The 22,982-nt window shown below is 49.7% G+C and overlaps 1 protein-coding gene and 1 long non-coding RNA gene across 9 annotated transcripts in view; both read left to right on the forward strand.

The window, feature by feature from the left end:
- Positions 1-1,158: 1,158 nt before the first annotated feature.
- LOC133262446 (uncharacterized) lies at positions 1,159-3,956 on the forward strand. The gene is made up of 2 exons (XR_009741315.1): positions 1,159-2,660; positions 3,777-3,956. It is a non-coding gene; the product is annotated as an uncharacterized LOC133262446 (long non-coding RNA).
- A 6,692-nt stretch (positions 3,957-10,648) lies between these two features.
- Positions 10,649-22,982, forward strand: part of MYT1 (myelin transcription factor 1) — a 61,975-nt gene continuing 49,641 nt past the window's right edge. For 4 of the 8 annotated variants that reach the window (XM_061441328.1, XM_061441329.1, XM_061441330.1 and 1 more), the window contains exon 1: positions 10,649-10,779. In XM_061441328.1, coding sequence (XP_061297312.1) covers positions 10,755-10,779 — 25 coding nt within the window. In that variant the 5' untranslated portion in view covers positions 10,649-10,754. Of the gene's footprint in view, positions 10,780-14,900; positions 15,154-15,263; positions 15,492-15,594; positions 15,745-22,982 lie in introns of those variants that run through there. The other 4 variants (XM_061441332.1, XM_061441333.1, XM_061441336.1 and 1 more) reach the window with 4 other exon arrangements.

Genomic DNA, 22,982 nt, shown 5'->3' on the forward strand with positions numbered 1-22,982 from the left:
GTAACTCACTGCTCAGCTGCGGGAGCTGTAAGGAGCAGCGTGAACCGACGCAGGGGTAATGGGGGATGCCGGCGTCTTTACTCCAACAGCGTGTAAAGTTTGAGGAGCACTTTGGGTCGTAGCTGGGAGGAGATGGCCAAGAGCAAGCACCAAGGTGAGTAAGGGTGTTTCTCTGCCCAGCCCCTCCACTGTGGCTCTGTGTGATAGGAGAGGTGTCAGAGCCAGAGGGGAAAAGAGGTTACTGCAGGAATTCCTGGAAGATGCCATTTCTCATTTGTTTTCTGTCAGGGTCTCCTGACCTCCACTTGCTGGGTCACGGGAATAAATCCATCATGGGCTGAAGGATGGGTTTCCTCTGCTGAACTGAATGCAGCACCCATCCCCTGAGCATCCCTGTCCCTCCCGTGAGCCTGTAACGTGTGTGGAAACACCTGCCTTGCTCTGACGTACCTAGGTCTGCAGCGCACGTGCCCCACACAGCACATGTGGACTGGGGCTGCAGATGGGATAGGATGGAACAGGATGGGATGGGAAGCTGCAGCCCCCGTGGCTTTCAGGGCAGGTATGCAGTGGGACGTGGGACTTTGCCAGCTCCCGGTTCATGCATGCGTGGGGCTGGGGTCTCCTTCACCTGAAGCTCCAACCTGCCAAGTTTCCCAGCTCCACTCCGTGGCATATGGAGTTTGTGTAGATTATACAGAGCGAGGCTGCAGTACATCAGCGAGATCAAATGAAAGTGTAGAAATGCGTCTGGGGTAGGAGGGAAATGAAATCATATATATTCATTACATTTATTTAGTGTGTTAAGCCTCCCAGTGCCCATAACACCCTGTGTACTCTGTCATCCTTCACCTCCAGCAGAGGCAGCCACCTCTGGGAGAGGTGCCAGGAAACAAAAGCAGCATCACCGAGGCAGGGATGTGATGAATGCTTGCAAGGATGGACATCACCCCTGGCCCCATGGAGAGCTGTAGGAGGCAGAATGGGATTATACACCTTGGAATCCAGAGTTTTCCACCATCAGCTGAGTCCTGGGATATTTCTGTCTGCTCCTGTGGGTTTCTGCAGGAGTAATGCTTACTCAGGTGAGGAAATCATGGTTTTATTGCTGCTGCCACCCCGGGGCAACGCAACCACATATGCACAAGATATCTTGGGTGACCAAAGTGCCCAGTGTCCTCTCCTGGAGGCCAAACCTGCTTTAGCCACATCCCTTACTTTGCACGGATATCATCTTTAAGTGTTCCCTAACTCAGGTTGTCAAGTCATTGATTAGGAATGCAGACTCAGCAAACCCCAGGTGATAAATAGCCTATGACATATTAACTTGCACAGAAAGTCTCTATTGCTCGGAAATCTTTTTAGGTTGATAAATTGGAGGATCTACCACAAAATCCATAATAATGTGTTTTTCTCTGTAGCTCAGTTAGAAATAATAAGGTACCAAGTGTTATCAGAGATGAATAAGCTCCAAAGTATTTGCAGAAGTATTTTAATTTATTAAACCTGCAGAATAGTTGAAATATTCATAAGAATGGTTTTGCTGCAAGTTTCTCAGCTTTTTTGTCTCCTGGACTGGATAATGCTACATAAAGACCTGAAGCTAACCAGGCCTTTGAATTCTCATCACAGACACATTTGGCATACAAAAAGACAAACAAATCCCCTTTTTGAAGACAGAAGTTCAGCTCCTGTTCTCTTATTTAGAAGAAAACGTATTTCCTTTAAAGATATTTCAGACCTTTGCATCTCCTCATGTAAATCCTTGTCGGAAATGTCCCAGGAACATGCAGCATCCACTCCAGATGACAGAAGACCCAGATGTCTTCACAGACAGGCTGATGCTGCACACTCCATCTGATCCTCTGTGAAATCTCAGCCTGGAGTTCCACGGGCCCCCTTTCAGCAGCCAGCCTCGACTCTTGCCTTAAGCGCACACATTCAATTATTTAGCAAGGAAAATGGGCTCCTGTAACTAATAAAACATCTGATTTAGCCCCTTAATCCCATTCTAACATCTTTAAACCAGTGCCAACACAGGTGAGACCTCTGGGAGAGGAAAGCTAAATATTGCTCTCTGCCTCGTGGCTTGCTTTCAAACGTACATTTCATTCCCCCTCTGTTGCTCAGAATTAATGTTGCAAGGAGAGCAGCAGAGAGCTTTTCTAGGAAAGCATGGCAAATGCCCAGCTCCAGCAGAACCCTGCCTACCGCTGTGCGGATCCGCTGTACCACGGGTAATTCATCCCGCATGGCAAAGACCTGCTCTTCTGAAATGCTCAGCTGTTAGCAAGCTGAGGAAACCGACCCACGGGTCAAAGCTCTCGGAGCAAACCTTCCTGCCTTGTTTGTCAGGTTTTTAAGAGCTAAAACCCAGCAGGTGGGAAGGAAGAGATTGAAGGGGGCAATTTTTCATTCTTCCATAAGCAAATTCCTGGCCGCAATCTCTGCAGCTCCTGGTGGGGTGGCCTAACGGAACTAGACAGCACAGCCCAAAATCTTGCCTGCTTAATTGTGTGCTTCACTGGACTGACACCGGGAATGAATTTAGCTCACTTGAGGCTCAGCTGGAGATGGGGTGGCTTTGGAGAAGCTTACGCTTTGTCCCCCTGCATCACCCCTCCTTGATTGAGCACCTTCTCTGCAGGCTCTGACAAGAGGTATGGAATTATCATTAAAGGTGCCCCTCAGAAAGGCTCTAAGACATATTCTATCAGATTTATACCTGGGAGTATAAATCTATCAGATTTATATGAGGAGTGAGGCGATAAGCATCTCCTATTGCACCCCATGGGCTGATTCTGCAGGGGCTGGGGCTAAAGGGATAATGGTGTGGGGGCAGCTTTGGGCTGGGAACCTGTGCCTGGGAGACCAGCAAATCCCAATGTTTTGGCCTTAGTCTGATACAACTCAGCTTTAATTCTGATCACATTATCAAGAATTCAAAAAAAACAAAAAATAAGGAGGAAATTTGACATTTTCTGACCAAATAAAAAATAGCATTTGAATTGTGCGTAGTGACGACGCATTGAGTGAGGAGTCCAGGAAGATTTGGGGCAGGCAATAGCTATAATTGTACCTAACATCCTTCCTGGCTTCTATTTCACACGCAGCCTTGTTTTCTCTCCTATTTGCTATTTCTGTGTTCTGTCATGGGTTTGAGCCGTGGTATTTTGAAAAGCTCTTCCCTGCGCACAGCAGCAGCTGCCGCCGCGCCACCGGCCCTGTTGCCATGGCTGAGCCACAGGGCTTGTGCCAGGATCTTGTTGGTCAACAAGCCTCTGTCAGCGCTGCCGGGCTGCGTGTTTCCATAGCTATCCCTGGAGAGGGGCATCCTCAGGTGAAGTGATGCTGCATCTCCCTTCTGAAGGACTCATCCTCAATGCGCTCTAGGCTTGTAGTCCTTCAAGTGACTATTTAGCACCCTACCAGCTGAGCTCTTGCCAAATGAGCTCGAAAAGCAAGAGGAATGGTTTTTAACATAGAGCAGCTCGTTTGTGCTCATCAAAAGGGAGCGTTCAGCTTGAAAATGTCCCCTCTTCATGTAATACATGGGCTTCAAGAAATCAGTTTCCTCAGACGCAGGTGCCTTGAGAACATCCGTTTTTAACACATTTGAAGGAGTGAATTCCTCTCACTGGACTTAATTAAGGACAGGTACGAAAGCAAATGGAGGAAGAAGATCTTAGGAGGAAAGTGGGTCTATTAGGGAAGGACTGTAGGGCTTTTTAATTAATGCCAGAACAGCTGTCCTTAAACTGTTTCTCTCCTAGGAGCAGATTATCCCAGCGAAGGCTAAGAGGTCATGGAAAACAAGGAGCAAGTTCTGTTCAGAGCTTCTGCTTCCCGTTTGCATCACTGTCAGCGGCAACTGCAGAGCATTTGTCTGGTCCTCCCTTGGATTGCAGCGTATTTCTGTTTTCTTACAGTATAGACTCATCCCAGTTTGTTTCTAACCGAATTGCTTTTTTGTTCGTGTTGCCTATTCCCTAAACAGTTGTATTAGTGGTGGCAGCATGTCATTTTGATGGTGTTATGACAGTGTGACGCCAAACTCGTATTAACATAACATTCCTTTTTAAAGCTTGTCTGAAAACATATTGTTCTCCCTTGCCAGCACTCCTCTGCTTCTCTCACCCTTTACCATGGGTTGCCTTTTTTGGTTTAACTCCATTGCGAACAGGCTGATACACAGCATCTATGGAGGCGGTTTGCTGATCATTCAGGTGATGAGACCGAGGGAGAGAAGAATAAACCCCAGGGCTGAACAGAAGGAAAACCCCAAGCCCACATTTCTCTGACACCCTCCCTTTTCTTATGCTTCACCTCACTCAGATTTATTGAGTTTTGATTTATGATGTTTAGGTTTCAAGCTCCCCATTGCTACCATGGAATTCTTTATATTTCTTCCACCTTTCCTTCTCCAACCTCAGTTAAAAGGTGGACTCTGATGTCCCCCAAATGGTGAAATCAGTATTAAATTGAGAAAGCTTTGAAGAGGGGAAAACTATAACTCAGGGTACGAGGAGCTCTCTGTGTGCACAAAGGGGGATGAGTAGATGCTCTGACTTGTTTGGATATCCCGCTTTTCTGGTGTGAGGTCTGTGGGATGCTCACTCAGGGATGGAGTTGGTTTGGGCTGGAGATCAAAGCTGTTTGCTAAATACCACACATAGCTTTTAGACAGAAAATGGAATAGTGATGGTCTCCCAGGGAAGAGTTTTATGTTAGAAGTGAACATTAGGAGAGCAAAACTCACCTCCAGTCCTTGTGACACACACAGGCAGCAAGATGCACGCAGAAGCCTGGCTGGCAAACGCTGGCCAATCCAGGACCCACCATGCGAAGAGCTTTTCCATTGTTGGTTGAGAGGACACTGGGGACTTCACCCAACTCCTCTCAGCTCCCCAGTGGGGCAAATATGGTCCAGATTGGCTTGGTGTGTTGCTGGCTGCAGGGTTTTCCTGTCCCTTAGTGCTGAAGGAGGATGGGACTGGGTTCTGTGATACAATGCAGAGTAAAGCTCCCCAACATCGCACCCACGGGTGTGAAACACTAGCTTTCCAAGAGCACAGACCCCATTCCCATGGCCCTGGATACCTGCACCTCACCGCTCCTACTTCCTGCCCCTTGTCCCCAGCCCCTTCCTCACAGCAAACCTTTGCTCGGGATTTATCTTTGCCTGTTTGTTTTCCCATCCCTCCTCCTGCTCCCTGACCTGACAAGCGCTCCTTTTAGCAGAGTATTAATTATCATCGCAGTGCTGGGACTAGTAATTATCCCTCCCTTGTGCTTTATGGGCTTCCCAGCACGGCTTGCAACAAGGACAGGGTGAAATGGCTCAGCTGGCAAGGGGCTTGTGGTGTGTGTCTGGGAGCCGTGGTAATTGTCCTGTGCCAGAGACGAGGGAATGAGGGGAAGAAGAAGGAAAAGGAGAAATCAATGGTGAATTGGAGAATTCAGCTTGTAGCCTTTAACCAGGGTGTTTTGGCTCACGGTTTATGGTGGAAAAGAAACATAGGAGGAACCTGAGGCTGTCCGCCTAGAGATGGAGAATCCTGTGAGGGCTGAGAGGATGATAACCACGTTTGTCAGTGCTGAGAAACTCCCTTGCAACAAGAAGCATTGGGAAGTCCCAATAGAGACATACAGAGCGACCACAGGGAGAAGATTCCAAGGATGCAGCACAACTGGGCGCAGCAGCACCCATCCAGTTCTCTCACTGTATTGAGTACCATGGTGAGCCCAGCAAGGAGGCATCGTGCGGGACAGCCACACTGGAGCGCATGGAGGTTGGAGCCTGGGTGCCTTCCAAGGCACAGCGCTACCAGGAACACAACAGCTCCTTGTCAGGAATAGGGTAAAAAAAACCCAAATTATCCTCTCTGGCCAAAACTGTTGATTTTTTTCTTCAGCAAAATGACAACAATCTGCTGGTGAAAATTGCATTTCATTACAGTAGGGAAGGGAAAGGGAGATAAAAATGAAATAAGCTGTGCTTTTCTTCCCTTTATGTCCTTTTTGCAAACTATAAGGATTCTTTCTGTCTTCCCCCCCCCCCCCCCGTTCCTGCAGGAGTGTGAAGTTTTATTACAATTTACTGTGTATTTGTCTAGGAATTTAGGGCTCTCAAGAAATGACCACTCCAGCGTGGCAAACACTGCTGATGGACGTGGTGAGAGGCATGGTGAACTCTGAGCACCTCTTACTCAAAATACAGAAACCAAATGTCAGAGGGAAAACGGATGAAGACATTTCCCCGTGGGCACCCTAAAAAACCAGTGCCAGGAACAGAAATGAAATCCAGCTCTCCCATTTCCTTGTGAGAACCTGCCTCGTGGTATTAAAGATTAATTGTGGCAATGGGATGCTGAAGTGATAAGCTAGAAAGCAGCATCCTGTCCTGGCTGCTGCTCTGCCCCATGCCTAACACTTAGACAAGTGGGATGGGTGAGACCTAAGCCGTGCAGGTGTGCACTGACCCAAAGGACATTCCCATGTGCAGCATCTTGGATATTGTGGGACCAAGCCCTGCAGCTTCTCCCTGTGCTGGTGCAGAACTTGAGAGGTGCTCGACTTTGGGTAAGCTTTGGAAGCCACATTCCACAGAGGTGAATTGTGCAAGTAAATCCTCAGCCTATCCAGGCTGGAAACTTTGACCCTGGAGAATTAGGCACAGTCATTTGCCCATCATTAATGGCCACTAATTTTGGGATCATCCTTACAAATATAGTTGTCCTGAGAAACTCAATCCTCAAACATGTAAGCGCTGCATCTCTGCCTGTGCAGCAAGGGAACTCTGAGCATCTCTGATACACTGGGGCCAGCTGGGCTTTGGGACCCTGGGCTAAGGAAGGTGATGCTTAGCTCTTCACTCTGCTGGTCTCTGTAACCTTGGTCAAACCGCTTGCCATTCTGAAGAGGGTGGAAGACGATTCCGTGCAGCAGCTCCCGAGGGCGGGCAGCCCCAGCTTTCCATGTGCTGCAATGAGCTGCAGCACCCAAACCGAGCTGCTGAGAGTGCTGGAGGGCTTCACCCTCCTCCCACCGTGTGGCTGGGGCGCAGCGCTGAGTGATGGGCAGTCAGCACTGACTCTCCCTTTCTTGGCCGCTCCGTGTCTGGCTCAGCAAAACCAGCCCAAGCATGGTCCTGAGTCACCCCGTGCCTCAGTTTCCCCATCTGCTATGGGAGGTTAATCGTCGCGTTTAGTTTTGCATTGACAGCATCGCGCTGCCGTACAGAACCGAACGGGAAAAGGCTTTTTCAATGAAGGAGAGCAACACCCTGGCGCTGAGCGGCTCCCGCGGTCGGGCTGATTTTGGGCATGTGCACATCCCTCCTGCACAGCAGCCAACAAAGCGGCTCAGGAACCCGCATCCATCCTCCGTCTCGTTGGAGGCAGATTGCTCACGGGTGGAGGGAATCTCCTGGAGAGTGAACCTCGTCAGCAAAAATGCAAATATTTGGAGCCGGAGCGTTCATTACCGCAGAACTCGATTTCAGGGTCAGCCCCCTTCGCAGCAAATTGTTAGCCAGCGAAAATGTTTATTGTCACCACACTCCGGCAGTTTTGACAGTACCTATCAAGTTGAGCTTGACAATATCTGCATACTGCTTCGCTGGCTTCCCCTGGTGCAGCCATGAGAGAGGTGCTGCAGGGAAGAGACTGGAGGCAGATTCCAGTCATCAGATGACTGGAACTATCCCCTTTGTGAAAAAGGCAGGGCTGTTATTGGGGGGGGGAAGTATAGCACAGGCTGTTGGGAAGATGGTGTTTGAAGACAAATGTCTTGGTGATTTTATTTTATTTATTTTTTATTTTAGTTCTTATCACTTTATTTTACTTTATTTTATTTTATTTTACTTTATTTTTTATTTTACTTTTTATAGTTTTATTTATTTTTGATTTTGGTTTTTATTACTTTATTTTACTTTATTTTATTTTACTTTACTTTTTATAATTTTATTTGATTTATTTTAATTTTTAGTTTAGTTTTCATTATTTTTTTTACTTTTTTTTAGTTTAGTTTTCATTATTTTATATTTTATTTTATTATTTTCAGATACAAAACTACACACATGGAACATCAAACTCCCTCCCCCCCCCAGCCTGCACAGGACTAAGGCTGGTGAGAAAAGCATCACACTGCTGGCAATGCCAGAGGAATAAGCTCCCATGTCTTTGCACTGTGCACCAAGACCAGGGGATGGAGGGGGCCAGGACCAGCTCTGCCTCACCAGTGAAGGGGGTGAGGAGGCAGTGCATGAATATGAGGGGAAAGAAGAACCAGGATGAGATGCTGGTGAAAACACCAAGGAGGGGACAAGGCAGCTGCAGCCTGATAATGACATCTGGGGGCTCCCTTTGCTTAACGAATGTGCTTTCAGCTCAAGGATGGACTAATTTCGCTCTGCTTTTTGCTCCTCCACAGCTTCACTTTTTCTCCCGTTAATGCACAGGGAAGGTGGGCCAGGCTGGAGCTGCTGTGAATGAGTTTTGTTTCCTTGCTTGCGGGAGCTGAGCGAAGGCTGTTTCATCTCAACAGGCTGCTCCCAACACCCCTTAATTTGAGATCTCCTGCATGCAGGAAGCGATGGAGTTGAGTGACCTTGCTGAATCCCGGCTGCTGCAGCTGCAGGAGAACAGGAGAGGAAAAGAAAGAGGGGAGGAGGAAGAGGCACTTTGCTGTCTCCCATTGAAGCCCCAAGAGGCTGAAGATAAGAGAGTGAAAGTTTCAAATTGCCAGAACACCATTCTGAAAGGCATTTTCCAAGTGCGGAGCTCTCTGCAATGTCACCTCTCATCTTCCAAAGTGGGGATTGAAGGGACAATAAAGCACAGGATATTCTGCAAAGACAGAGTTGTTAATTCAAAGATGGAAGAGGTGGCAGTCCCCAAACAGGCTTTGGTACCCCCTTTGGTACAGAGACTTCTTCAGGCAGATGTAGCTGTACAGGGGGCTGGCTCCAGCTCCTTTCCTGAGCCGTATCCCACCTGGATGCGTGATCTGGCTGAAGTAAGCATGGCTTATCCAGGTCCTGCTAAGAGCAGAAGCCCATATATTCCACAGTTACACTTTTAATTTGACTCCAATTCCTGATTTTCAATTAAATCCAATGATGATCGTAAAAAGAAGGGGGGGAGTGAGTGAACGAGTTACCTGACTGGGTTTAAACCACGACAATTATTTCCTTTGACATTGCTGACACCAGCAGAAGACCTTGATGGATGTGCAGAAGAGAAGGTGCACTTTGATATTGCCCCAGCCAAGCTGTTCCTCCCCAATCCCTCTTCCATCTCTCTGCCTTCAAAGAAATCTGGGTTAAGGAATTGGATGTATTCAACAAAGATCTCTGGATCTTGCACCAAAGAGTGAATTAGCCTCTTGCTCTACATTCTTTGCTGACCTTTATTCCAACTGCATCCCCCCTTATGTTTATAAGATAATAAAACCCCCCAAATACACAGGCTTGTCCTGCTGAGATAAATTGCATTCAACTCTCCTTAGTTAATATCAGCTTTGTTCTGGGCTCCTTATTACTGGTGCCACCTGTCCCTCCAAGCACAGGCTTCCCCCCCTTTCCCAAATTACCCGAGCTGAGGCTTGGGTGGGCTTTCTCCCTGCAAATGCACTTATTTGCCCACCCGGGTCACAATGCTGAGATTGACACTGATGATCCAGCTTTTTGCCAGGCAATCCCTCCTCTCCATTACTTTCAGAACGGGAACTTTCCTCTCTCTGCAGGCCAAGGCTGACCACAGAAAGAGCTAGGCTTGGTTTTATCCAGGGCAATGAGCAGAGCACGGTGGGTCACACAACCTGGGAGGGCGCTTTGTCAATGAGGTAACAAAGTTCACTGCTATCATACATGTTAATCACAATCTTGGTTATATTATTATTATTATTATTATTATTATTATTATTATTATTATTATTATTATTATTTCCTGGTAACTATTTCCCTGCTTTTCCATCTGGAAGGCCAGTGAGAGTGTTCTTCACTGGCCTGTAGCCAGTTTTGTCCAGCTGGGATCAATTCAGTCCAATGTTGCCATCTGTCCTTTGAGGCAGAGGGACATCTTCTTCCATTTCAGATCTCTCCCAGAACCAATTCCCCCTTTTCCTTTCCCCATGCACCCTGGACTCAACCAAAGCCTCAAATGTGTGGCTAGAATTGGACTTTTGTGTTTCTAAGAAGACATTTGCATGTGAGAGGTCCAGTGTCCTGACTGCTGGCTGCTCAGAGCCACACGGTTGCTCAGCCTAGGGTCAGCTGGGGAGGATTCTCACTCCACAAGCACATAGAATGCTTTTTGGGGTCTCACTGACATAGTGGATGTAGATCAGGCTCCCTGGGGCTGCTTTGCCTGGATAGGGGGTCCTACCCCCTCCGGGATGTGCATGTTATCACTTCACCTCTCTCCCAATGAAAGGCAGTAGTGAGCCCCTCACACTGCTGAGGATGGGTGCGCTTCCCCATTTCCCTGCCCATCCAGGGGGGATAGCGGGGAGGGGAGGGGGTCAAACACACACCCACCCACACCCCCCAGGGCCATTGTGCGGGGCCCCCGCGGATTGGCCGCCGAGTGCGCCGCAGTGATTTTGCGGCGAGGTCCCATTGGCCGCCGCTGCACATAAGTTTTTGCTCCGGACGCAACTTTTCCCAGGGCGGATGGAGTAACCCCACGGCGGCAGCGGCCCCGCTCCCGCCCGGACCCCCGGGCCACGGCTCCCGCCGCCTCCCGGCAAGGATGAAGCTCTGCGGGACCTTCCTCGGTTCGTAGCCGTTCGCCGGCAGAGTGGGGAGGGGGGGTGAGAGTGTGGATGTGTGCTCCTGAGCGGTTCCCTCCCCTGTTTCCCCTCTAAATCACTCCAGCAGCTTAATTCTGCTCAAGCCACCCAAAAAGGGGGGGGGTGCGGACGCAAAAAGTCCTCCGTTCCCCCTTGTTTTATGGTGTTTTATCCCCGGTGGAAAGAGGTTTCGGAGCGTGTTTGCCGGTACCGGGCTCAGCTGTGAAGGGCTGGGGGGGTGTGGGGGGGTGGATGCTGCCGCTCCGGGGCACCGGCGGGGCTTTGTCTCTGCTGCTGTGGGTTTCACCTAACTACAAAGGACTGTGTGGGGAGGAGGGAGCAAATCCTGTTTTCTGCCGCTTCTGGTCACACTTCTGGGGGTGGTGGTGTTCGGTTTGCTTTTGCGTGTTAGTTTATTTTTATGCCCCACTTGCATATTGCTGGATAATGAAAGGGTGAGGAGGATGCCATTAAGTACCAAGTTGTTTGCTGCCTGCTCAGCTGAATGTGTTTTGGTGCCTGAATTAACCCGGGAACAAAGGAGTAAGTTTAGGGATAATGCGAGCAAAAAGACGGTGATTGCTCCAATTGTTCTTCGGGGAGAAAAAGAGCTCAAGGTTTGGGTGAGACAAAGGCGTTGCCTCTTCGGGAAGGAGCCGCCCAGATAGGGGGGAAGGGGCGCTCTGGAGAACGAGCAAAGGGTTATTAGAAGTTTTTTTTTGTGCCTGTGCATGTTGTTCCATCTGCCAGGGGCCTGTAGTGGGCAGGTTTCTTCGCAACCCTTCAGCTGTTCCATATACAATATTAATGCTGGCCATTTCTATTCGGCATACAACAGCACTAATTGTAGTCTGAGGCATTAAGGCAGTCAGCCCATCTGCATAGAAGCTTTCAGAAAGAAACAAGGAAGGGGGGGGGAAAAAGGAAGAGAAATCTTTCACCCCCAGCTGGTAACCGGAGAAGTTGGTGCCAATTACAAATGCATAAAGTTTGAGATCTAATTTGCTTTGAAACGGCCTCAAAGAAGCCAGCGAAATGCAATGTGGTGGGTTTATGCCTGTATTTACACAAGCAAAAGCAGCTTTATTTTGAATAATCTCAAACTTGAAACGCTTAATCTGAAAACAGGAGCAGAGCAGGATTATTATTATGTTTGTTAATAAATTGCACGGGGATGTGTGTGCGAAGTTAATCTACTTTTAGAAACCCTTCTGGCATTCACTTCTGCAGGGGACAGGCAGGCAGCGACCCTCTTGCTCCTGCCTCAAACAACGCGAAAACATGAATATGTATTAAATACCTCTCTGCTGTGCGGCTCCCATAGGGAAGCGGCAGCTCTTCCCGACCTGGGACCACACAGTAATTATTTCCTCCCTGGAAACTGCTGTAAAGTGACTCTGGAGAGGTCAGAAAACCCCCAAATCCCCCCCAAAAAAGGTTGCAAGAGGGGGATGAGCGGTGGGGTGGTGGGAGCTGTCCGCGGCCGTGGTGCTGACCCGCATCCCACACTTGGCCTTGCTTCCCCTTCGGGCTCCTCCAGCGTGGGGATGGTGTATGTGTGCCCGGAGACATTCGGGGTTTGAGGAGGGATCTGGGGGCTGTGAGATGGGAATTTCTGCCGGCCGATGAAGTTGGAGGTGATTGGAAACGGTGGGTCTGGTGCTGGGTGTTTGCAGTGTTTTGGAAGGGTTTGAGGGGAAGGGGAAGTCTGAGTTTGGGGACAAAGAAACACCAAACACTCTCTTGCAACCCAGAGCTTAGGCGAATGGTATCAATGCCGTCAGCTGCCTTAGGGATCCTTGGTGAGTTGCATGGTAATAAATGCAACGACAGTGATAAAAATTAATATGTACTAACAGCTGGAGAGGCACAGGTATAGAGCCATAGAATCCCAGGTTGGAAGGAACCTCGTGGATCATCTGATCCAGCCTTTCTTGGCGAAGCATGACCTAGACTAGATGTCCCAGCACCCCATCAAGCTGAGTCTTAAAAGTGGAATCCACCACTTCCCTGGATGTTATTCCAATGGCTGATTGTGAAAAATTTTCCTCCTGTGTCCAGATGGAATGTCCCCAGGAGATGTGCATATTCACACACATGCAGTGTGTGTGTGCACATAAATATGTGTGGAAGCACGCAAGTAAACATGCTTCCCTCCTGCCTTCTATCCTGTCTATTGTGCTTTTGTTTCTCAAGTTTTAGCATTGTGTCTCGAAATGAAGTAGTGGTGGAGGGGACCAGGCAGCATTGTGAGCAGAGAGGAGCTGAGTCCACCCAGCCCTCCCTTTGATTCTATCGTGGGTGCAGAACAATGGAGATGCGGTGTAGCACCAGGCCTGCTGCCTGCAGATAAGAGTTTAATAGAATTTCTGAATGCCAAAGGTTTAGGATGTAAAATATCCCTGTCTTTCGTGGTGTGTCCAAAGGAGATAGAAAGCGGCTTTTCAGGAGTACTCTCTGCTGAATGCCTCCTTTATGTTAATGGTCTAGGAGCACATCAGGCTCACAAGGCATGGAAAAAAGGCATCCTAAGAGTCTCCAATGCTGCCTCAACAGTTTAAAACTAGTACTTCTGTCACCTTCTCCTCAATAAAACACCTGAGATGGGGAATTGACTCGCTCCCCCCTGTTGTGCACCCCAGAATGGTCTGTGGGTGAGATGGGCTACACGCAGCTCTTCCAACGGCCCACACTGCCAGGCAGAAAGCTCCTAACACATGGCCTGAAAGCTCAGGCAGCTTGAGAGGTTTTTTTCCCCCTCCCGACTGTGCTTCACGTGGCCTGGGCAGGGGTGACCTGGAAAGGGGTGGTTGGAGCTCTCCTGCAGCTCTGGAGCTGGAGCTCCCTGCAGGAGAGCCCATCCCCGGCAGGATTCAACTCTATGCCAGGCTCTGCCTCTGCTCTCCGAGCTCTCTAAAGGCTCCTGGGGTTTCTATCCATTTGTGCGCTCCTGCACCTTTTTGGAAGCCTTTATTAAGATGACGGTAAAGTCTTAATCATCCCAGTGATGCTGGGGATGGTGTGAGGGTGCAGGGAAAAGCACTGGGTAGAAAGGTGATCACCCCCTGCCCCCCCCATATCCCATGGGGCTGCCTGTGTGTTCCCTGCTGCTTCCAAAAAGTTGTAATCCAAGTGCTAATGCTCCTGTCTGGCAGGGGACAGGCAGGCAGAGGGGATGTGCTAATGCCCTTCCTGCTGCATGGGGCCGGGGTCTGTCCCCAGAGCATCCCTCCAGCTTGGTGAGGGCTTTCTCCTCCTGGGTGGCCAGCTCTCCACTGAACAAAAGCATAATAGTAGCTCCTGGAAAGTGATGTAATGGGAGAACACACACTTCACGTGCTCAGAACCAATCCCCAAACTATTTTAGTCACAGTTTTCTTTTAGGACTTCTCCCTGTGTTATTCTCCTTCCCATCACAAAGTCCAAAACGTAACCACCTGATCCTCAATCCATCTTTCGTGGGGTGAGGTGATGTCTGCTGGGGATATAGTCTGACATTTCTTATTTAATTTTAAGGGGAGGAGGAAAAAACCCCTATTTATATACCTTTTAACCACTTGCTTTTGAATATGTATATCAGCTAATAGGCAATACTTCCAGGTTCGTAGAGGCGATAAATTTCCCAGTCTGTTCTTTATGGTGATAGGTCATCTTCCTAACCACCAATAAATATTGTAAAGTACTTTCGCTGGAGCTATGCTAACCCAGGGCATCTGTCACTCGCTGCTTGCTGCTATTAGGAATTATTGGGCCGTACCACGCGCTGGGATGCGCGGAGGGGGGGACACACACGCCACGGTGCTTGTCGCCGTCCTTTTGTGTGCCTGCTATCAAAGGAGCCCCGAGCCTTGTGCATATTAATTATGAATCAGCTCGGGTAAAATCCTTCACCTTCTGCTGGGGCTCGGGGAGGGGGAGCAGGAGGCAAAAGGGGCCGGGAGAGCCCCAACTCTCGGCGCGCTCCAGTCCGCGGCTCCATCTCTCTCTGCCTCTCTCTTTGATGCTATACTGTAAATTTATTTCACCTCGGAGAGTAAACAGATATATTGCAACCCCAAGGGTTCATGGGTAGTGTATTTACAAAGGGAAGGCGCAGCAAGCCCCCTCTGTGCCATTTCCATTAATGAGAGCGGTCATTAAGTAAATGAGACATTGCCTTTAGCAGGCTTAAGAGTTCACACACTAAGGAGTATCAGATATTTAATTGACACCAACAACCCGTCTTACACGCGTGTTACTGGTGTAGGGAAGTGGGCTGCCCTCCAAGAACTCTCCCCCCACAACCTCCCCCATGTAAATTTCATGATTGGTTTCCGTGATGTCATTTTGTAAAGGGGCAGACAATAGCTGTGGGGAAAGGTAAGTCAATATTATGTTCTTTCGCTGACAAAGGCAGATAACGCTGGCTTTTTTCTTTCCCTTTTTTTTCCCACCCCTCTTCTTCCCCCCCCCCCCCCCCCTCCCTCCCCTCCCTTGGATGGAGACCGAGGGGAAAGGCTTTTGGAGCGCGCAGTCGATGTAAACAGACGCAGGCATTTCTCCTTTAGAGCACGGAGCCTGGCTTGTTGTTTGGAAAACTGCACCGGAGAACCGAGGGGGATTTTCTTTTTATACCATGATCATCACGCTCCCAGGTCCATCTTTGCTCGCTCGCTGCGAGGCGCGAGTGGACAGGATCCGCTTCTGACTGGAAAGAGGTTGAATAAGATGAGAAAGGAGATTTGTTAAAGGGGGGGGGGTGGTGTTGGGGGGGGGGGGGGGGGGGGGGAAGGAGAAAAAGGAAAGGAGAGGAAAAAAAAAAAGCACAACATTGCCTTCAGCCGGGAAACTTTGTGAATCCCCCTGGAAGAGGATGCTTGCCGGGTGTGTGGACCGCGAGCTCGGTGGATGCTCGGCCGGAGGGAAGCGTGCGCGGGGTTAGCAGAAGACGCTCCGGCGGAGCTCTCGGAGGTGCTGATGGCGGTGTGGGGCCGGGGCTCCGCGTGTCCCTCTCTCCCCCCCACCCCTTCCCCTTCTCCCAACCCCTTTACTACGGAAACTCCAACCCCAGGCTGCTGTTTCCCACTCCTCGGGCTTTGGGGAGCTCTGGATGCATGTGCGGGGCGCTGGTGGTGCCCGTTGGGTCTCCTGCTTGGGGTTTGCTCCTGTCCCTGGCAGACTCCTCTTTATTCCTCCTTTTATTTATCTTTCTTTTTCCCCTTTTCCCCAGTACCACTTCAGAGTTCTCTATTTATAGCAGCGAGGACCAAGGGCCGTGTGCCATGTTGGTGGATTTCTCTCTATACATTGACCACGACTGAAATCTGTGGGTTCTTATTTTTAGCTGGGAAGAGGCTTTGCTTGGCTAATCTCATTATCAATTTGAGCAAAGTTTTTGTTGTTGCTGCTGCTGTTCTGTGGGTGATTTTTGGGGGGAGCATGGAGGGAACCGGGGTCCTGAGGAGGTGTTTGCGCTGTGATTGACCCTGCTGAGTTTGGCTGAGTTTGGGGTGCAGTTTGCCGGTGGGTAGGACAGACCCTCCCTGGGGGGGGGGGGTATCAGTACCCTAGGGGGCTCAACCCATACAAAGGGGTGGGTTGAGGGGTTCAGTCCCTTTGGAGCAGGGGCTTGCAGCACGCCAGTCCCACCTGGAGCAGCTGTAGGGCAGGGGAAGGGGCAGGCTGCCCTCTGCCCCCTGCCATCCCGGCTCCCCCCAGTGCTGTTGAGTCCCTTTGCCCTGAGCAGCCACTGAAAACAAGTGCAAACCCTCAGTTAAATCCTCACCATCGCCCTGCCGCTACTTTGAGTTATTTATTTCTTCTTTCTTTCCCTTTCCCTCTCTCTCGTTGCCTCATCTGCTGTTATTATCAGCCTTTTCCATATGGCCACTTTAATTAATGGCAGACAAAAGGGGGTTGGGGGGGGGGGAGAGAGAGAGAAATCCAGGAATTAGAGTTTATAGTTGGTTTGTCTCTGATGCTGTCATAGAAACCAGAAGCAAAGATGCCGCCTTTCCACTTCTTTGTATGATCCTGTTTATTGTTCCCGAGCGGCGCAGATTGGAGCAGGCGCGTGTTGTGCAAAGCGCAAACCATCGCCCGCTGCTGCGGCCCGGGCACAACTTGTCCCCTTCTCCCCTTCCCTTCCTGCTTTCTCCTCCCAAATGGGCAGACAGAGGAAAACTCACTTTTGCTCATTGTATTCCCTTCCTGTGAGTGCTGCAGGGGGCTCTGTGGGGTCCCCACTGCACAAAGGCGAGAAGAGTAGGAAAACTCCACAAAGTTGGGTTTATCCCTTCCCTGAGAGCAGGCGGGAGCTGTCTCTTGTCTCCCGGTGGATTTAGGGTCTGTGTATCCCAGAGCAGCAGGTCCGGGTCTGCAGCACAAGGGGACCAACCCTGGCTGTGGGTGGCAACTCCCCGGGGGTCCCATCCGAGCAGGCAGCTTCTGCTTGTCCCCTGCACATCCCTGAGTAAGGAGCTGTGATTTCCCACCCCAACAGCAGTGCTTGGGGGGAGCGGGAGCACCTCGAGCTGTAGGAAAGCCAGGAATACAGCTCTCAACCCCTGCGAGGAGGGGGGGTCTCTGGGGCTTGGCACGACTTGAGGGGTGTCCCTTTGTGGGACAGTGCTTCAGGTCAATGCCAAGGATGGCGTTGGTGGCTCTGGGACAGGGGTGTCCCCTCCGCTTTGGGCTGGGAGTGAGCGAGAATCCAAACCTCCCCCTTCCTTCTCTCCCCCCGTGGTTCCCGGCAGTCGGATGCTGAGGGCAGGGCTGACTTTGCAAGACGTAGTTCAGCGTCAGAGCAGCTGCCATCTTAGCAGACAGTGATAAAGTCCCGTGTCCCCCCCACCCCGTTCCCCTCCCGGACACGTGGGCTTTGGGGTGATGCTTCCAAACTTGGCTTCTCCATGGGGCACGCTGCTGCTCTTGGGCTGTGGGGGAGCAGCGCATCCTGAACTGGGCTGAATTGAACAGCTTTGGAGACTGGGAATACAAACTTCTCCCTTCCCCAAAATCCCACGTTGATTCTGCATCAGTGCTTGGGGGTAGGGGGGTGGGCAAGTGGGTTTATACTCCTGAGCCCCCCAGAATCAGTGCAATGCAAAATGGTCCCTATCTAGTGAGGGATGGAGCAACCTGGGGATGCTTGGTTTGCAAGGGGTGCCGGTGTCTGCCTCACTTGAAAGCCTGGGGGACCCTGTGCCCCCCAAGAGCAGGGCGAGGAGGGGGAAGCAGCAGGTTTACAGTAAAGGTTGGAGTGTGTGTGGGGGAGTTGCCACGGCTGGGCCGGGCTTCCCAGAAGAGATGAAATGAGCCATGTGAAGGGGGGCAGCTGGGGAAGCATTGCTGTACTGCTAGAAGGTCAGGTGGGAGAGTTTAATGGCAAAGAGGGGGCAAGGCCCCATCTCCCCTTTGCTTTGTGTGCGTGTGTTGGGCTGTAAATGGAAGGACTTCTTTTTGCACTTGTGACCTGTGTAGCTTAGTTGCTAGAGCTCTTTCCTTCATGACAAAGAACATCTCCTGTCGTCACTTTATAGCCGTTCCCCCTATACATGGGAGCTGAGGGTGGAGAATCCACGCTGTAAACTTCCAGAGCTGAGAGGAAGCCATGGAGTGTTGTTATTCTTCCCCCAATAAATCCCTTCTTTGAGCTGTTTACTTATGCCGGTTACTCCCTGGCTGCGCAGAGGAGGATGCTGACAGCAGCAGGGAGGCTCAGGTGGTCCTGCATTCCAGGTTTATTTGTCTTTTTAGGACATAACCCCTTTCACACAGCCACTGTAGGGTTATCAGGCTGGGATTAATTCCCCCCCATGCTCTCAGTTCCCAGGTGTTTTTCCAGCTTGGACAGGGAGAAGTTGCTGTCAGGAAAACTCACTCTTTCCGCATCTTTTCTCCTGTCCATCTTTTCCATCTTCCTCGCCTTAAAATATTCCTTTCCTCTGCAAATATTCTCTATTGCTTCTGAGGCTGCTTCTGTTTGCAAAGCAGAAACTTGATCCTGCACCTGGTCCTTAGAGAGGAGATCATGGTGTGAATGGAGAATAGGGATGATATGGATATGCCGTGGAGTTTCTGGGGTGGGAGAGATGCCATAAAATACCTTGCTCCTGAGGTGGATTGAGATTTCTGCTCCGGGATCTGGGAGCCAGGAGTAGTGGCAAAAAGCAGGGCTGGAATGTCCCTTCTGCTCCCTTCAGAGATGGGAGGGAAATCTGTCACCCCATCTCCCTGCAAATCTGTTCGCCAAGGAGAAAAGGAGTTTGTGTCTGTCTGGAAGAAGGAAGTTTCCCCTCTTGGCAGGTTAATCCATTGAAGGGAATTCCTGGAGGTTCAGCAGGGCTGAGTTGGATTGGCTCTTTGGGATGGGGCTGGGACATGGAAGGTGAAGAGCAGACTCCTCCGGGTTCAGGTTCCATGTGTTTCCCCTGCAGGGCAGCAGCAGTGTAGGGTGGTTTCTCATGGCTTCTCAGAGCTGCTTTGCTGCAGCATCCTGTGTGTGTGTTTTAGTGCTATGGGAAGAGCTGGAGGTGGGCCCTGAGATGAGGACATCTCGGGCATGAACATGTATTGAATACTTATGTCTAAAGACTGTAAATATGAGAAAAACACCTGAATAGAGGAGCTCCTCAGCATGTTTTGTGGATTTTCTGTGGACTCCTTTATAGGAGGCAGAAGCTGGAGTTTTAAGGAAAAAAAAGAGCTAAAAGAACTAAAAATACAGCACAAAACTAGTGTTTTTCTGTTGTTGAGGTTGTTCATCCCCACAACAGTTCTGGGAGGCCTTGCTGTGGTTTTGCAGGTGGGGATGGGGAGGCAGAGCAAGTTTCTGGGCCAGGAAGGTCCAGACTAACAGCCTGGGATCTCAGTGTGAAAAGTTGGTCCCTTAGAGCAGGACTTTACCATTGGAGCGCCTGTATTTTGAACATCACTGCCTGCTTTTTAAAGTGATGCCTCTGTGCTGTGTGAGCCTTTGGTGAGGCAGAGCCTGTGTGAAACTGGTCCAGCAGTGCCCAGAGAGACCCAGCACTGGGAGCTGTGGCTGTTTTCAGGCAGACCCAAGAGGGTGAAGGCACACGTGGCTCTGGCTGGGTTACACATAAGAGCAGGGAGAGAATAAGGGGTGTGAGTGTGGCTGGGGCTCCATCCCACCTCCCTGATACAATCAGAGCATCCTGGTCTGTCGAGGTTCATATGCGACTCAAATGTCCCATGTGTTTTATAGCAGTGAGGAAATGAAGTGAGCTGCGAAAGCTTGTCCAGGGAAGGGTGCGAAGGGATGTCAGGAAAGGGGAGCAGTGAGTTTCCAGGCACAGCTTGGTTGACGATAGGGTGGTTGGGATTCCCTTGTCCTCCCCAGCAAGTGTCAGTCTTGGAGCAGAATAAACTGCGATGCTCTGCAATGCTCTGCTTTTCATTTTGTTTTGGTTTAAAAGCCCCGCAAAAGATAAAAAATAGAATTTTCACCTGAATTAAAATACTTTTGATCTTTGTCTTTCCTTGAACTTTTTGCTTCAGAGAGAATAGATTAATAAACACTTTCAAATGGAAAAAACCCATCGTTTGGAAAGGACCCCCTTTTATCTTTAACACAGCTTTAACGCTAACCTGGCTATAAGCTGGCTGTCCCTCGGTTCCTTTTGTCTTGCTGGTTTTTATCTTAACGCCAATAAATGCGCTTTTATTGTGATCATTCTGGTCTTTCCTGGTCACTTTTTATTCTTTCCCTCTTATTTTGAAGTCGGAGCATGGAGGGGAAAAAAAAAAAAGAAATAAAATAAATAATTGCAATGTTATTTTAATCAGCCCAAATGAAAGAGCAAATCAGAGCGAGCATTTTAATCTGCCCCAAGCAAAACTGCCTTGTACATCTGTCATGTCGGGATTAGTGGAACTCTTTAAAGAAGCTGAAGACTTTTGAAACAAAGTATTAAACATTTGTGACCTGATTTCCATTCTTACAATATTCTCATTAAGAAGGGTGCAGGCTGGAAGACATCTGTTGCCTCCTATTTGTTTTAAGAATATTAAAGAATAATAAGAATATGGGATGAGGGGGTGGGTGCAGGAAACGTAAATGTTAATATTTGGAGCTAAATCTCTAAGCTGCAGTTTGTCAAAGTGATTCTGTATCTCACTATGGGCAGGGTAGGGGGAAAACGCAAGTCTTGGTGATGCCCCTCAAGGGGGATGCCCTGTGTTGCTGGACTTGGTCACTTTAGGCCGTTGGTGCTTTAGGCTTTGCTGTGGCTGTGAGCTTTGGTGCATTGATAGTGGAGATTCCTGGCAGAAAATCTAGTCTTAAATGAAACCCCGGCGGAGATGCAGCCTTAAATTGTACATAAATACAACTTCTATGTGTGTGGCACCTGCATGCGTTCAGTGCTGCCTTGGATCAGCCGGAAAACAGAGTCGGAAGGGAGAGAAAACGTCCTTCCTGGGTGTGCAGCTTGTGTTTTGTTTGATGCTAAGGCAGTTAAAGTAAATGGCTCAGCTTGGATCCCTAAGGAAGAGAAAAAAGCCAGGCATGTGGTCGGTAAAGTACTTGCTGAAAGAAGCCTTCCCCTGTAACGTGGGTATACGGTGGAAGAGAAGGTTGCTGTCGACTGCAATCTTTGCATCTTGTTTATGCTTGCTGGGTAAAATATTAACTAAAGCATCTGAACATAAAGTTCTGGTGTGAAAGAATATCAGCAGGGGAGAGCCATATGGTGCCAGCCTGCTAACAAAATACCAAACGCTGGAGATTCCTTTTTGCAGAAGACTGAAAACTCTCGTTTCCCATACATAATACATGAGTTCGTGCCTTTGATTACTCTAAACATTAGTCCAAGCGGCACAGGCGTCTCTTTGGAGCTAACACAACTTAGGGCACGCAGTTCTCTCCCCCCCCCCCCCCTCCCCTTTCTTTACATAAAAGAAATCGATGTTGAGCTGTTAAGATACAAATATCCAATACGCTGTAAGACAATATGTTTCTGAAACTGCTGCGTAAGCTGCCTTTCCTCTAGTTAAATATAAGCTGCTGTAGAGACTCGGGTTTCTTCGTTCTTCCATTTGAAACCATTTGGCAAGTGCGTGGCTCTCCCTAGGATGGCACCTGCAAGCCGGGGCCGTGCCTGGTTTAGGGAAGCCTTTTGCTCCTTGTGGATCAGACCCGTTTGGTGCTGAGGACCGTAATCGTGTCTGAGCAGCAGCTCGTGGGCACGCTTACCTGAAGGCTCTCTGTGAGCCAAGCAGTCGGGTGCATTCCACAGCAATGGGTTCAAACCCCGCGTTAGGAGGATCCCCTGGTGAATGTTCTTGTAAGGTACAAGAGGAGGCTCTGGGGGAGCTTTCATGCACACGGTGTTTAAACCCCACGGTACTGCTGGCAGAGCGGGCAGGTGACACTGAGCGCTTTGCATTTCTTTTCTCTTCAACAATCCCTTAAAGCCCACAGTTTGATGGTGAATAACCCTGCCCTGCGCTTGTCGCCGGGCTCCCCAGGAGCAGCTTGTTAAGGTCTGTGATGAGTACCCAATTACCTGTGTGTAAAAACACCCACCTTGTGCAGAGAAACCACCCCAACAGCTGCCTTGCCTCAACCTATGTTTCAGAGTCGGAGTTGCTCCCTGCTCCTGGTGCTCTCCAGCTTGGAAGAGGCAGCTCTGAGGGGTGGAAAGGGATGTCTGTCAGGCAGCCATGGGCTTGGGGCCGAAGCTTGACTTTGAGTCGCCTGTTTTAGCTCTTGGACATCCAAACCTTCTTGGAAGAACATCAGGTTTAGCATTTAAATGCAGAATTGGGCTTTCCTCTTCTGGCACTGGCTCTTCCCATTCTGGCTGTACCGGTGATGGGATGGAAATGAAGTTGGCTGAATGTCTGGTGGACGTTTTGGGGCAGGGAAGGGTCATGTCTAAAGGGGAGGCTGCTGGGACAAGCGAAGGTGTTGGATGGGCTTTGAGAGAAGCTGCCTAATTTCAGTAAAGTGCTTTGAAAACCCTCTTGGAAACGGGGCTTGATGCCTAAGCAAGAGGCTTCCTGTAGCATGTGTTTCTAGGCATCATAAGATGGTTTGGGTTGGAAGGGGCCTTAAAGCTCCAGTTCCAACCCCCCTGGCATGGGCAGGGACACTTTTCACTAGACCAAGTTGCTCAAAGCCCCATCCAATCCCCAAAACCCAAGTGTCTATGCACGAACGAGAAGACAAATCAATTCCTTTC

The sequence above is a fragment of the Pezoporus flaviventris genome, unplaced genomic scaffold (assembly GCF_033815535.1).
Source record: "Pezoporus flaviventris isolate CSIRO_AGI_PZ_B2104156 unplaced genomic scaffold, CSIRO_AGI_Pfla_v1 ptg000213l, whole genome shotgun sequence".
Classification (NCBI taxonomy): domain Eukaryota; kingdom Metazoa; phylum Chordata; class Aves; order Psittaciformes; family Psittacidae; genus Pezoporus; species Pezoporus flaviventris.